Raw genomic sequence first — 16,189 nt, 5'->3', positions numbered from 1 at the left:
ACCCTACCTTCTCCCATTGTCCAATATCAGATTCAGGGGGAGACAGAGTTCATATCTAAGGGAAAAAACCTTTGGAATTCTTTACACATCTTTAATCCTTGTGGACATGTCTATATCCAAATAGAGTACTAAGTGCTCACTTACTACATGTCATCCTAGTCTTGGTACTCTTGTGGTTTTCTCAATTTGCTCTGATTAGTAGGTGTTCTTGTGTTATCTAACCCTGTTTTCTCAAGTTCACCTCCTCCAAAGCCAACTTAAGACCACAAGGTAAGTATATGCATCACACTCATGTGCATGACAATCTCTTGCTGATGTATATATTGTTTGCAAGAAGGAATAATGAACATGAAGGTACATTTGAACATGAAGGTACATTGCTTGCTTTGACATGCTTATGCATTCACATGCTCTTACATGCTATCTTTACATGATTACATACATGTACGGGGAGCCTATGCATGTTACATGTCTTTCCAAAGGTTTATTTATTATTCTTCATATCTTTATCTAAAGCTTTGATGTATGTTGTCATCAATTACCAAAAAGGGGGAGATTGAAAGCACAAGTGCTCCCTGGGTGATTTTGGTAATTAATGTCAACATATCTCTTGTTGGACTAATATTTTCATCTAGTATATTTCAGAGAGTTCAACAAAGGCATGGCATGGACAAGAGGATGTGGAACCCCTTCAAGATGCTAAGGACAAAGTTGGCAAAAGCTCAAGACTCTTCATTTCTATTTTTGTGATGCAAGATCACATTGAGTCCATAGGAAAGCCAATACTATTAAAAGGGGATGAGGTGTTGCTTAATGATCTACTTGCTCAAAGTGCTTAGTGATATGCTTGAAAGCCCTCAACCACTTTCTCAAATCCAAATATGTCCTAAACCTAAAGTCAAACTCGACCCCACAGATTTGATTCATCCGGCGCCACCGAGTTCACTTGGCATAGCCACTGCCAAAAACCCTAATCAGTTCGGTCTCACCGATGGGATCTCGGCCTCACTGAGATGGTCTTGCAAACTCTGTGTTGCCCGTTGTATTTATTTCGGTCTCACCGAAATATGCAATTGGTCCCACCGAGTTTTCCTGACCAACTCTCTGTTTGCTTATTACTGAAATTAGTCTCACCGAGTTTATGTAATCGGTCAAACCAAGATAAGGTTTTGCCTTAAACCTAGCACGTCGGTCCCACCGAGAATCCTAACGTTCACATTTTGAACTGAATCGGTCTCACCGAGTTGACTTATTCAGTCTGACCGAGTTGAGTCAAATGTGTGTAATGGTTAGATTTTGTGTGGAGGCTATATATACCCCTCCACCCCTTCTCTATTAAAGAGAGAGCCATCAGAATGTGCCTACACTCCGACTACTCATTTTCTGAGAGAGAACCACCTACTCATGTGTTGAGACCAAGACATTCCAATCCAACCACAAGAATCTTGATCTCTAGCCTTCCCCAAGTTGCTTTCCGCTCAAATCATCTTTCCACCATAGCCAAATCTATGAGAGAGAGAGAGAGAGTTGAGTGTTGGGGAGACTATCATTCGAAGCACAAGAGCAAGGAGTTTATCATCAACACACCATCTATTACCTTTTGGAGAGTGGTGTCTCCTAGATTGGTTAGGTGTCACTTGGGAACCTCTGTCAAGATTGTGGAGTTGAACCAAGGAGTTTGTAAGGGCAAGGAGATCGCCTACTTCATGAAGATCTACCCAAGTGAGGCAAGTCCTTCGTGGGCGATAGCCATGGTGGGATAGACAAGGTTGCTTCTTCGTGGACCCTTCGTGGGTGGAGCCCTCCGTGGACTCGCACAACCGTTACCCTTCGTGGGTTGAAGTCTCCACCAACGTGGATGCACGATAGCACCACCTATCGAAACCACGCCAAAAAATCTCCGTGTCCTTAATTGCGTTTGCACACTCCAATCCCATCCCTTTAATTTCTTGCAACTTGCATGCTTTACTTTCCGCTTCTCATATAATCTTGCCATGCTTGCTTGAAATGTATTGTGAATGCTCAAACTTGTGCTAAAAAGTCCACCTCAACTTGAAAAACTTAAAAACTGCTACTTTTGCTTGTTCAGGGTCTAATCACCCCCTCTAGACACCTTTTCTCGATCCTTTTAGCGGGCATGACTTGATGTCTTTGCATAAGACATCGTGCGTAGCATTTGCCAGTGGCGCATCTACCAGTGGCTTCACCAGCCGGCGATAGGCATTGCTCGAACTCTTCGGAAGAGGTGCATGTGTCACCCGATGAGCCGCACTGGACCCAATTTGTTGATGGAGGGGACATCCCATACCGCCGCCAACCTCAGAAAGGCCGTCACCACCTCAACATCTAGCCTCTGAGACTCCCACACGTCCACAGAGTCCGCCACCCTCAAAGAAGACGAGTGCCGCCCTGATTCTGGGTTCTATAGGGAGAACCCACCGCCGCGCCAGCCACTATAGTCGCCCATACAACGACAACCGCCGCCATGACCGTCAGATCCGGGCACAATGGCCTGAATTCCCTGTGCTGCCACCTGGTGAACCGCGCTAGACCTCCCATCACGCTGACGATCAAGTCACCTCTAGATTTGCCGCACGCCGCAACCATCCATGCTCCACAAGCCCGCCGGTCTGAGGAAGCAAGCCACACCGCCGTCGGGCCAACATCGGTTGCCCACGCATCCACGACCATCAGCCACCACCCAAGATCCCGGGATCGCCGCCCTGGCGTTCGAGCTCCGCCATCCGCGCCTCCCATCCAGGTCCGACGGACGCGCATCAGGTTGAAGGCCTCCCATCGCACGAGAAGACAGGAGGCGAGGAGCCGCCATCCACCACACGGTGCTTTGCCCGGCAGCTTCCTCCGGCGGGGGCTGATGACTAGATCGGAGACGGCGCGGGGGCGACGACGGCTAGGGTTTCACTCGAGCCACCCCCTAGGAGCGGCGCAAGGACTTGGGGACAAAATTGCAATGCCTAAATACCAAGGATAAAAAAGGGGAGAATTTCACTTCTCCGGTAGCTGCACCAACTAAGAGCATCTATAGCCGGACTTAGCAAATCCGACCCCTCAAATGCCCGCGGACGCGCCTAGGCGCGTCCACGGACAGTGACCAGGCACGCCTCAAAAAATGCATTCAACATCCGGATACCTGAAATTAGAATACTCAAACCCATATTATTACATGCAACATGAAACCTATTATTACATGCAACATGAAACCTAATCTAAACGGAGCTCGCCCGGTGCCGCTCACTGGTCACCCGGCTCCGTCCTACCCATGTCCGGTGGCCGGCTGCGCTCCTTAGAATGTTGGTCCGATCGCCGACAAGGTAGAGTAGGGCATGGGACACGAGCCAGCTCAAGGGACTCAATGCACCGCCATCTCCAATGCCCTACTCTTCCTCGTCGAAGCCCGAAACCTGTTGGGTGCAAGTAGACGTCAGATCAATGATGGATCCGCCCGGGGACAATCCGCTGACGTCCTCCACGACGCGGCTACGTCGCTCGGGCTGATGCTCCATACGGGGCGCGGGAGAATGCGACTCCGCCTCGCCGACATCTGCCGCCGCCTCCCGCGCCCGGTGCCTTACACGGCGGGCACGCTGTGCCATGGCCTCGTGGGACGATGGTGCGTCACGAATATTGGTGCGCCAACAGAGGGATTGCACGTCCGCCAGTTCGTTCAGAAGCCAGATGGACCGCATGGCCTCCGGCGAGGTAGCTACGGCTGGCCTAGCACCGGATCCATGCGCCATTTGGGTGGACGCAATGGATTCCCGATGGATGGAGTCTGAGCGCAGCCATGCTCGAGCCTCCTCCTAAGCACGGCGGAGCGCAAGCTGGATGACCATCTCCTCCTCGGGGCCGCATGGGATGAGCTCGAGGTCGACGAATCTGGAGGTGAAGGACTTGGATCCACTGCCTGCCATGACGGAGATGGCTGGAAGGAGCCGAAGACGAGGTTGGGTGGCGGAGAAGAGCGGAGTAAAGTGGCTAGGGTTTGGTCCGACAAGCGAATGGGGAGGAATTTATATGGGTTCGGGTGGGCCAGCGTGGGTCGGGTCCGACGTGGCAGGCGTGCCCGGGCGCCCCCATATCTGCCCCATATTTGGGCTGAATATGAGGGGTGCCGGTCAGCCCGGGCATTTGAGGACCGTTTGACGGGTCCGTTTGGGTCAAAAAATCATGACCGAATAGTGACCGGGCAGCCCGCCCGAACGTATGAGGCGGGTTTGAGGCGCCCCACTATAGATGCTCTAAGGATGCATACAACCATTACGCATGAGTACCACAATTTTTATCTTGGTTAATAACCAAAGCTGGTTCTCTAGATAAACTGCATGAGCATCAGAAAAAACTGATCCCAAGGAATAAATAGGAACTTAAATTCTACTCCGTGAGGATTTGAACTCAAATACTGGGTTCGTACATCCACTTTCCAACCAATTGAGCTAGGCTCACTTCCCAAGAAAACCGGTTAGGCCAACTCCGGCGCATGACCCCAAACGGACGTTCGTTTTGTCCGGATTCTGTCCGTTTAGGTAGGGCAATGGGGTCATATCCGGGCCTGTCCTAGGACGTCGTGTGCCCAACGCGCGGACGCATCCTTTGGCCCCATCCTGTCTGCCACGGCCAAAAATGCCCATATATTCATATTTCAATGTTCAAAACTAGTTTGCACGTCCAAATATTAATTGTCTGAAAATAAAAATAGTTTTACAACCCAATCGAAATCTAATAAAATAGTTCTACAACCAAATTGAAATTGTCTTGAATGAATATAATGAACCAATACATCTATTGGTTGCCAATGTGATTCCACACCATGTTCAAGAATTCATCTGATTAACCAGTTAACTTGCTGATTAATCCCTACTCATAGGGTCACCGAGTAGCCGATAAACTAATAAATCGTCCAATTAATTGATTAAATGGCCGATTAACTTGCCGATTAGCCTATTAATCCCCTACTCGCCAGCCAACCGAGCAGTTACCAGTTAACGATTTCCCAAACAATGATTCCACATGTGCTCAATCAAGTTAGTTTGAAAATCCAAACGAGTGTGCCAATCACGCATTTCACGATGAAATTGGGCAAACTATTCAAACGTGGCCGGTTCTTGGTGCAGGGCTCAACATTTTCATTTGAAAATCAAATTCTTGGTCGAAGATGCTGTTATCACGCTCGTCCTCGACGATCATGTTATACATGATCATGCAAGCAGTCATCACCTCCCAAAGCTTCCCTTCATCCCAATGTCAGTGCACGGTTTCGAACGATACCCCATCAGGATTGAAGCACACCAAAAGAATGTTCCACATCCTTTCTAGCACTCTCTTGTATTTGGGCAAATCTCTTTCTCTTCTTACCTTGGGGGTTCGAGATTGTCTTCACAAAAGTTGATCAATGAGGATATATACCATCAACTAGGTAGTATCCCTTGTTGTACTCGCGGCCGTTGATCTCAAAGTTGACAGGTGGGGAGTGGCCTTCTATAAGCCTTGTGAAGACTGGAGAACACTGCAGCACGTTGATATCATTGTGAGAACCTGCCATGCCGAAGAAAGAATGCTATATCCAAAGATCTTGCGAAGCCACCGCTTCTAATATGACAGTGCACACTTTAACATGCCCCTTGTACTGGCCCTGCCAAGCAAATGGGCAAATGATAGTTCTTTCACTCCCAGTGCATACAATCTATGCTGCCAAGCATGCCTGGAAAGCCTCTAGCTGCGTTGGTCGCCAACAACCTTTCTGTATCAGCGGCATTTGGCTGCCTCAAGTACTTAGGGCCAAACACTGCCACCATAGCCTTGCAGAAGTATACAGTGACAACATACATGTCGACTCAGTCATGCGCACATACTCATCCACTAGATCGTCTGGAATTCCATATGCAAGCATGTATATGGCCGTAGTGTATTTCTGGTAAGAGGAGAATCCAAGCTTGCCAAGGGCATCCGTCTTGCACTCAAAATATGGGTCATGAGCAACCACTCCCTCTCGGATACGATTGAACAGATGCCTTGCCATACGAAAACGGCGACGGAATTTATCCGGCTTGAAGAGCGGGGTATTCGCAAAGTAATCGACATAGAGCAGGGTGTGGCCTCTCTCTCTCTCTGTTGTGGTTCAGGTTGGGAGCACGGCCAGGGACTGACCCCCTGTACCGAGGAAGCTGCCGTTCAATGTGGTCGTGAATGACCAGTGCAGCCACCACAAAATCTTCGTCATCCGAGGACGAATCGTCCGATGAATAAATGAAGTGGTGGAAGAAAAAATCATCTCCACTGTCCATACCTTTGTGGGCAAAGTGTCCAACACCTTGCGATCGTGGTGGCAAAGAGGCCGTGATGATCACCTCGATGCAGCATGGGTGGTTGGTGGCCGGTTACTGGCCGCTCTGGAGCACCCGACGAAAGCTGTCGTGGTCCATATCCGTCACCGGCGGTCATATCCCCTCTGGCACCGGCTACGACGGCGACGGCCAAATCTCCTCCAAGCGACAGCCAAAACTCCTACGAAAGCGCGGGCGTGGTAGCGGCCATGTTGAGACGTGGTTTAGTATGGACGGCCGGAGGGGGGAGCTGTGAGGAGGCGGCTGAAGAATACTGACGGCGCCGGCGCCGGGGTGGGGCGGGGAAGAGCGGGTGGAGGCGTTGAAGGCGAATGGAGTGCTAGTGTCCCCGACAGGCGGGCCACGGGGAGGACAAAGGCGTGCGTCAAACCCGTCCACGCGATATCTGTTTCACCCCAAACTCGGCGCAAGTTTAGGCCGGGAATGGGTCGAAAACGGACGAAATCCGGACATTTGTCCGTTTTGTGCTGCGTGTTGGGCCGCATCATTCGTCCACTCTATTCTAAACGGATGCACCCGGATGAAATGGGGTTGCGAGTTGGAGTTGGCTTTAGGATCAACCCTTCTCTCCACTAAAACCGGATTTCACCGACTAGACCTGGTTTTTACTCGTTGGCTGGCTAGTCAACAGACATGTCAGCGTAGTCACTCAACCCATTTTTGTTCAAAATTTGTCAAAAAGAATGAAAGTAAGAATTCTCAATTGTGAACCAAAAAATGAATCTCGGAAGAAAAATAAAGCTTGTCTGCTTGTGTAACCTCCAACAAAAAAGTCCCATCCCATTTTTTGTGTGAGGGGCATAAAAAGTCCCATTTCATTTCGTACCCGAAAGCAAAGCAAGTTGGAGTACAAGGATCGCCGCCGAAGCAATGGCGACGGCGAGGGGCACCGAGCGGCGGCGGCAGGACGGGGATCGCACCCGGGCCAGGCTGCGAGAGAGGATCAAGTACCGCTGCGACAGGCTCGTCCAGGACGCCTGGGAGGTCTCCGAGCTCTTCGCGCCCCACCTCGCCATCCTCGCCTTCCCCGCCGTTGGCAAACCCCTCCTTTTCGGCAACCCCACCCTCGACTCCGTCCTCCGCAATGTCGTTGTCGACGCCGACGTAGGGGCCGAGACAGCGGAGGAGGCCGCGGCGCGCGTGGCGGCGATGAGGCGTGAGGCGGGGTGGATCGGGTCGCGGGTCGCGCAGGAGCAGGCGCGGCTGCGCGCCGTCGCGGAGAAGGTCAAGGCGGCGCAGGAGGAACAGGGGAGGGCGCACTGGTGGGAGGTGGATGTGGACGCCCTTGGGGAGGCGGAGCTGCCCGAGTTCGCGACGGCGCTCGATGCTCTCAGGGCCGACGTCCTCCGCCGCCTCGCCAAGCTGGCCGAAGAGCGGAAGCCACCGCGGCGGCAGTGGTAGTGGCTTCGCCGTGGGGATCGGCGCACGGGTTCGTTCATTGCTTGCCTAATCAGGTCATTGTTCGGGATTGGGATAGCAGTACGTAGCTGCATATAGCAAGATGTTACAACTTTAGCATGAATTTCTGTGTTCATTGCGCGGAAAATCTTCTCCATGATTTTATCAGAATATATGCATAATCAGGAATGACGTGGTAGAACAAATTCTTGCTCCCTGGAGTATGGTTATATCCTGAATTTTTGCTGATGCGTCTGATCTGAAGGTACAAGTATATACTACTAGTTCAGAGTGTCCTTTTTTTTTTTTTTTTTGCGGGGAATTCAGAGTGTCCTTGATCTACGGCAGTCTGGAAGATATTGTTGAAATTTTGTTTTTCTGGTCACAGTACTTTGGTCAGAGTTTAGAGTGTTCGCACAGCTCAATTGACATCTATTGCACTTCTAGGAACAAGGAACAAGGAACAAGGAACAAGTGCTATACTTGTTATTACTATTAGTTAGTCAAAATAATTATGCAATGTCTAAGTGTAGTTAACATGTGGACGATGATAGGTACTCCACTAAGTATTTGTCAACTAAGTTTCCTGTTAACTATGCTTCCAGGTGTCATAGTTGTGATAGAAGCTTCATAGTGTTTGGTTGCATTTGAAATGGAATTAACACATATAATAGTGCCTACTATAAAGCCATATATAATGTCTATGCTGATAGTGATATCTGGTGCTTAAAGAGAGATGATATAGCCGCATTACAAGCATCTAAACTTGTCTACTCTAATAATGCAACCTCCTCTTTATTGGGGGTTAAATGATTTTATTATGTATACATCAGTGCTAGTTACTATCCATAACCATTTGCGAAGTGGCCGGGCGTAATCATGCATGTATGAAATAAGCACATTGGCTATCTTACATGGCAAAAAGAACCAGTTTGTTTTAGTTAAGCACCTGCTCCAAGTCTCCCCAAAAGGTGAAAACTCATTCATTCTTCCTGCACACCGTTATTCACCTTCTCTCTTTTGTGCTGCCATCGTCGAAGTCTCAGTGACATTTGTTTCGTTGCGATGGATCGCAACTGGTTGCTGCCATTGTTGAAGTATCTGTACTGCCGTTTGAGGTTGGAGCTGAGGCAAAACCTTGAAGACCACCATCAACATCGGGAATATTTTCGAAACAGAAAGCGAGTTTCACTTGATTTTCTTTTTGGCAGGGAGAGTTTCACTTGATTTGTTTTGGAGTTTCTACTAGCATTACTTTTATACTCCCTCTGTCTCATAATATAAGAGCGTTTCAAAACACTCTTATATTATGGGACTGAGGGAGTATCATATTACTCGCAAATTAACAGAATGCATGCCAGTTAGTTCCTTCCACTATTGCCTGTTGTTTGCACTCTGCATCTATTTCGACTTACTCCCCCACCACGAGCTAACGGGAATGGCGTTTAATTCAGTAACTGGAGCTTCTGTCCAATGCCTACTGCAATGCCAAGAAAAATTAGGGCAGGGCAGGAGTAGGCACTCAACTTCCAAACTGCAGGTGCAAATGTATATAAAGATTTGATCATTTTGACACTTGGAATGAAATCAATCAATCATATGAATCGGAAGAGTTAGACTTAGCATTGCAGTTAACTCAGCTATGTTAAGTGGATAAAAACTTGAAGGCTGAAGCCAAAGATCCCTTAATGGTTCATCATCAGCCCTTAACAAGGTTCACGTCGTGGATATTTGCGTTGCTGCTTGTCTTGCCCTTAATGAAAGGTGCAGCATGCTCGAAAGGAAGCTTATTTTGGTTCCGGATTGTGTATTTCATCGACAATTAATTCGGCATCTAATCTTGTGCTCATCGAGTTGATCCAATAACCCATGATTTGTGCAGAAAATTGAGATACCATCAGCAATTAGTTTAACCCAGCAAAGACTGAAAGAACTCGTAACTGGAGTGCTCATGAGAAGAAAACCACTTATTAATCTTGAAACCTGTAACCTGTCAATTGTACTCGTGAACGATAATCGCCACTAATCTTACACAGTACTACTATTAAAAGGCAGCTAAGCAAAGATGATCCAAGAACAATGGCGATTAAGCGAAGCTCGGCCTGCCCTGCCCTGGACTAATGAGGCTGTGGTGCAGCGGAGGGCATCTTGTCGGCGTGGCGGCGCACGTTGTCCCGGAGGCGCTGGAGCGCCCTGGCGAACACCGGCAGCTCCGCCTCCCCGAGCGCCTCCACGTCTGCCTCCCACCAGAAGCGCTTCCCCGCCTGCGTCTGCACCTCCACCACCTTCTTCCCGACGGCGCTCATCCGCTCGGCCTCCGCCGCGACCTCCAGGCCCTTGGCCCCCGTCTCCCGGCACAGCGCCTCCAGGGCCTCCCACTCCACGTCGTCGGCGGCAGGAACAGGAGCAAGGGCGTCGCCGTCGACGTCGGCGCAGGCCAGGACGGCGTCGGCGGAGGGGCTGCCGAAGGCGAACGCCTTGCCGGCCTCGGAGAAGACGACGATGGCGAGGCTGGCGCGGCAGAGCAAGGCGAGCTCCGCGGCCTTCTTCCAGAGCCCGGACTTTCGCTTGGAGAAGGTCACCTGCCGCGACTCCTTGTCCTCCACCCGGCGGTTCTCCCTGCGCTGCCGTCCCTTCGTCTTCTTGCCAAGCGGCGGCAGCGTCGTGGTCGCTCGCTCAACTACGGGGAGGAGACGCGGCGGCTGCGTCATGGTCGCTCGCTCAACGAGGGAAAGGGAACGCGGCGGCGACGGGTGCTGACTCTCTCTCTGTCTTGCTTGAGCCTCTCTCTTACGGCGGCGACGGGCACTCAACCTCCGAACTGCGACGCCAAGAACGAACGGCGAAAGGGGAATATAAGGAGGGAAAGAGATGGCGGCGGATCAACTCGGGTCCGGGTTGGGTTGGAGACGCGGCAAATTTTTGGAAACCGTCCGCACAAACAAGGAAGGAGAAGGCGGCGTTTGGAAGGGGATCCGTGTGATGCTCGGATTTGGGAAAGGAAAAAGATTTGGCGCGTCCCCTGTTCGATCTGCCGCCACGTGTCCCTGCTCGGCATCCGGTGCATCACCGCGCACCATGCGCTCCTGGCTTCCTCCCTCAGCTCCATCGTGAATCGCGTCCACTCACCTCGGTCCTAGGCTCGCAACCGCGACGCGGCGCGGCGAGCGAAACAACAGCATCGGGATGAAGTTTGTGTACGCCATAAAAAATTGTAAGCATGCACCGAATTTCCATTGGCCTCCATAATGAAAAATCACCGCACCTAAGCAGCATGGAAGCCAACAGTTCGAGTACTAAAAAAGGAAAATTTTTGCAGCATGCTCTCAATCATTTTATTTTTTGCGGGGTAGCATGCTCTCAAAACATTGCAGCAGACACTACAAGTCATCGTAGCACGTCCCATGTGTTTGTGTGCAGCAAAACACACGAGGTTAGTTCGTTTCAAAATAACACTTGTGGCCTACGAATGTTTTCACACAATAAAGAAAAAAAGGAGTGGTAAAAAGGGTATATGTGCCATCAAACTGGATATGCATAAAGCGTATGACCGAGTAGAGTGGTCCTTTTTGAAGGAAATAATGCTAATATTGGGATTCAAAGAGAAGTCGGTAGATTTAGTTATGCAATGTGTATCCTCTGTGGAGTACCGGGTTCGTTTTAATAATAAAGAGATTGAGAGATTTAAACCTACTAGAGGTCTGAGGCAGGGAGACCCCCTCTCCCGTACTTATTCTTGTTATGCACACAGGGGCTGACCGCTCTACTAGCTAATGCAGAGGAGAATGGTAATATTTCTGGAGTTAAGGTCTGCAGAGATGCCCCATTGATTTCAAACCTTTTATTTGCCGACGATTCTTTGATCCGTATGAAAGCAAATGCTATGAATGCAGAGACGTTAAAATTAGTATTGGACTCTTATTGTGCTACCTCACGGCAATTGGTGAGTGTTGAAAAATCTAGTATTTTCTTCAGTCCCAATACGAAAGTAGAAGATAGAGCGCAAATCTGCACAACACCGAATATTATGACTGAAGCCCTCAATGACAAATTTTTGGGTTTACTTGCAAATGTGGGCATGGACAAAAGTGATTGCTTCCGATTCCTAATTGATCGCATTATTACAAAAATTAGTGCATGGAAGGAGAAGTTGTTATCCGTGGGAGGAAAGGAAATTCTACTTAAATCTGTTGTTCAAGCTATCCCAACTTATGCTATGTCCGTCTTTAAAATTCCTAAAAAAATATATAAAGAAATCATTGACGCGGTGTCGCAATTTTGGTGGGGTGACGAGGTGTAACACCCCGGATATGATTTACCCAATATGTAATCCAACTCTTGCCATTTCCGGCGTTAAGTTATTTTATTTTCTCGGGTTCGGGTCTTTGTCTCCGTGTGTTGTTGTTTTTGTTGTTGTTGTTGTTGTTGTTGTTGTCATGCATCTCATATTATGTCATCATGTGCATTGCATTTGCATACGTGTTCATCTCATGCATTCGAGCATTTTCCCCGTTGTCCGTTTTGCATTCCGGCGCTTCGTTCTCCTCCGGTGGTCATTTATACCTTTCTTTCGTGTGTGGGGGTTAAACATTTCCGGATTGGACCGATACTTGCCAAGCGGCCTTGGTTTACTACCGGTAGACCGCCCGTCAAGTTTCGTACCATTTGGACTTCGTTTGATACTCCAACGGTTAACCGAGGGTCCGAGAAGTCCTCGTGTGTGTTGCAGCCCAACACCCCTCCATTTTAGCTCAAAACCCACCAAAACCTTCTCCAACATCTAGAGAATTCGATCACGATCGCGTGGCCGAAAACCGCATCTCATTTGGACTCTCCTAGCTCCTCCTATGCCTATATTAAGACCCCCTCCGAAATCCGGATCTCCTTCTCCCCCGAAACCCTAAAATCATCCCTCTCCGCACCGGACGTGTCCGTCCGCCGCCGGACATGCCGCGCCGCCGCCCGCGGCCACTGGCAGAGCGCCACGTGGCGCCGCCAGCGCCTCCACCGCCGCGGCCCGCCCGGCCCGCGGGAGGCCCTCCCGGGCCCAGCCGCCAGCGCCGCCCCGCGCCTCCTCTTCTCCGACGCCGTCCGCCGCGTTCGCCGTCACCGGCCGGACCTCGCCCCGGCCGCCACAGCAGCTCGCCGGAGCCAGCCGCCCCACGCCCCTCGCTGCCATCGCCGGCCGGAGCCGCCGCCCTCGCCGGATCGGGACGAGAAGGGGCCGGATCCGCCCCTTCCCGGCCTCCCCCTCGACTTCCCTCGCCGGAGCCGCCGCCACCTCGCCGGAGTTCTGCCTCGGTTCGCGCGCCGATGTAGAACCCTAGATCTGAGAAGGGTTGACCTCATATTTCTTCCTAAGTCCCTAAATATTTTGCCCTTGTTCATCATGCCGTAACTTTGCATCCGTAGATCCGTTTTGGGCATATAGCATATCAAAATATTCGTCTCAGAGAGCACATCATTTCATCTCATTGCATCATTTTCATTTGAGTTCATCCTGATGCCCGAAATGCTGTTGGAAGAATGCTAGTTGAGATATTTGTCAGATCTGCTGCTCCATTTAGATATTTGTCATTTTTGCCATGATTATTGTGTTCATGATATACCCCTGAGTTCTACATATGTTTTGTTATATGTTTTGCCATCTTTCCAGAGGTGCAACCCATGTATTTTTGTGATGTGTGTGGTGACTAGCACAAGCTTGCAAAGTGGAGCATTCGTTAATGCTGTTTTCAGGGACTTAGCATTTCCACTAAGTCCTTGATCTGCTTATCTCAATATGCCATATGTTCATGTTGTTTCCTAGTGATCCGTGCCTCTTTTGAGGATGATCAGTAAGGATGTTTTGTTAATCTTGTAGTGCTCTATCCAGCCATGTCTTTGTTTGCAATTATGGAGCACCCTAGCTTGAGTCAATCGAGCTCTACTTTTGTCATTTCGTGAATCTGGGCAGATTGACTACTTGTTAGCGATTTTGCCGAGGATGTTGTAGTTGATACATGCATGCTATGTTATTGTTCTTGCCATGTCTAGCTTGCATAATGTGCATTCTTGATGGGTGTATGCTTAGATTGTCATGACTTGCTCTGTAGTGAGTGCATCGAGCTCGCAAACATGCCTACTTGATATCTGTTTTGCATGCTCCAGTTTTTCACTAAGTCTGTGATCTGATTATGTTTTTGCCATGTTCACATGCTTGCAAATGTTTTTTCTGATCCCTTTTGGCTCAAGGTCACCAAGGGACTTTTGTTAAGCTCTTTGAGTATCTCCATTCCATGCTTTACTTTGCCATGTTCAGGCCCTGTAGCATATAGTTTTCATGCTCCAAAGTGTGCTACCTGATCTGAGATTCCAGACAAGTGTTAATTTCACCAAGTCTGAAATCTGTTTATCAAATGCATTTTTGCCATGCTTGTTTGAACATGTTAAAAGATGAATTGGCCGTAGTTCAGTGTTCATCTTTTGTTAAGCCTCAGTAATGGATCCCTGCCATGTATTTTTTTGCCATGTTTGAGTGCTGTAGCGTGTTCATCTTCTTGCATTTTGTTGGTCACTTGCTGTATATCGCAGACTGGTGCCATATTTGTTTTACTCGCCATTTCCAAACCGTGTCTCCGATTCCGGCATTCTTTATATCGTTTTCAAGCGGAATCATCTCACCTTTCTAGTCGCACACTTGGATTTCCAAGTTGAGGCCAGGTTCATTCATCTCTTGTCAAATCTTGCATATGCATCACATATCGCATCCCGCATAGCATACCATGTTTGCATCATGTTGTTTGAGTTGTGCACGTGGTTGATTGCGTTCCTTTTGCTTGTTTGTCTTGTTTGGGTAGAGCCGGGAGACGAGTTCGCTAACGAGGAGCCCGTCGAGTTTGCTTTCGAGGATCCAGTCAACTCTGACAGCTTTGCAGGCAAGATGATCATACCCTCGAAATCACTTCTATCTTTGCTTTGCTAGATGCTCGCTCTTTTGCTATGGCTATGCTACGATGCCTACCACTTGCTTATCATGCCTCCCAAATTGCCATGCCAAACCTCTAACCCACCATGTCCTAGCAAACCGTTGATTGTCTATGTTACCGCTTTGCTCAGCCCCTCTTATAGCGTTGCTAGTTGCAGGTGAAGATTGGAGACCGTTCATTGTTGGAACATTATTTACTTGTTGGGATACCATTATATTATCTTGTTATCTTAATGCATCTATATACTTGGTAAAGGGTGGAAGGCTCGCCTTTTGCCTGGTGTTTTATTCCACTCTTGCCGCCCTAGTTTCCGTCATATCGGTGTTATGTTCCCGGAATTTTGCGTTCCTTACACGGTTGGGTGATAATGGGAACCCCTTGATAGTTCGCCTTGAATAAGACTCTTCCAGCAATGCCCAACCTTGGTTTTACCATTTGCCACCTAGCCTTTTTCCCTTGGGTTTCGCGGACTCAAGGGTCATCTTTATTTTAAACCCCCGGGCCAGTGCTTCTCTAAGTGTTGGTCCAACCTAGAGCACCATGCGGGGCCGTCCCTTGGCAACTTGGGTTACGTTGGCTTCCGTACGCTTAGCTTATCCGGTGTGCCCTGAGAACGAGATATGTGCAGCTCCTATCGGGATTTATCGGCACAGCGGGTGGTGTTGCTGGATGGGTTTTAACTTGTCGAAGTGTCTTGTAGAACCGGGATACCGAGTCTGATCGGAATGTCTCGGGAGAAGGTCTATTCCTTCGTTGACCGTGAGAGCTTGTCATGGGCTAAGTTGGGACACCCCTACAGGGATTGAACTTTCGAAAGCCGCACCCGCGGTTATGGGCAGATGGGAATTTGTTAATGTCCGGTTGTAGATAACTTGAACCTTAACTTAATTAAAATGAATCAACTGTGTGAGTTACCGTGATGGTCTCTTCTCGGCGGAGTCCGGGAGGCGAACACGGTGTTGGAGTAATGCTTGCCGCAGGTTGTTCTCTAGTTACTCGTTCGCGCTTTGCTATCTCTTCTCGCTCTGTTTTGCGAACAGGTTAGCCACCATACATGCTAGTCGCTTGCTGCAGCTCCACATTTTGTCTCTTGCCTTACCTATAAGCTTAAATAGTCTTGATCGCGAGGGTGCGAGATTGCCGAGTCCCTGTGGCTCACAGATTACTTCCAAACCAGATGCAGGGCCTGATGATTCCGTTCCAGATGATGCGCATGAGCTCAAGTGGGAGTTCGATGAAGCTTCCCGCCGTTACTATGTGTCTTTCCCTGATGATCAGTAGTGGTGCCCAGTTGGGGTGATCGGGACCATGTCGCATGTTGGGTTGGTATTTTATTTTGGCACCGTAGTCGGGCCATGAGTGATTGGTTGATGTAATGCTATTTATGTACTTTGTGTGACGTGGCGAGTGTAAGCCAACTATGTTACTTTTCCCCTTATTATGTATTACATTGGATGTTGT

The 16,189-nt window shown here is 49.3% G+C and overlaps 2 protein-coding genes across 2 annotated transcripts; one reads left to right on the top strand and one right to left on the bottom strand.

Annotated features, from left to right (window-relative positions):
• The first annotated feature begins 7,167 nt into the window (after positions 1–7,167).
• On the top strand, positions 7,168–8,229 carry LOC147960198 (uncharacterized). The gene has a single exon (XM_087536459.1). It carries the CDS (start codon positions 7,233–7,235, stop codon positions 7,761–7,763), a length of 531 nt encoding a protein of 176 aa, XP_087392585.1. The 5' UTR covers positions 7,168–7,232; the 3' UTR covers positions 7,764–8,229.
• Positions 8,230–9,401: 1,172 nt separating this feature from the next.
• On the bottom strand, positions 9,402–10,663 carry LOC147960197 (agamous-like MADS-box protein AGL61). Its single transcript, XM_087535442.1, has one exon. It carries the CDS (start codon positions 10,469–10,471, stop codon positions 9,878–9,880), a length of 594 nt encoding a protein of 197 aa, XP_087391568.1. The 5' UTR covers positions 10,472–10,663; the 3' UTR covers positions 9,402–9,877.
• Between the last annotated feature and the right edge of the window lie 5,526 nt (positions 10,664–16,189).

Source organism: Triticum urartu, chromosome 7A (assembly GCF_056163025.1).
Source record: "Triticum urartu cultivar PI428250 chromosome 7A, HENAU_Tu73, whole genome shotgun sequence".
Classification (NCBI taxonomy): domain Eukaryota; kingdom Viridiplantae; phylum Streptophyta; class Magnoliopsida; order Poales; family Poaceae; genus Triticum; species Triticum urartu.
The sequence above is the reverse complement of the archived record's forward strand: the minus strand, read 5'-3'. Positions and strand labels throughout refer to the sequence as shown.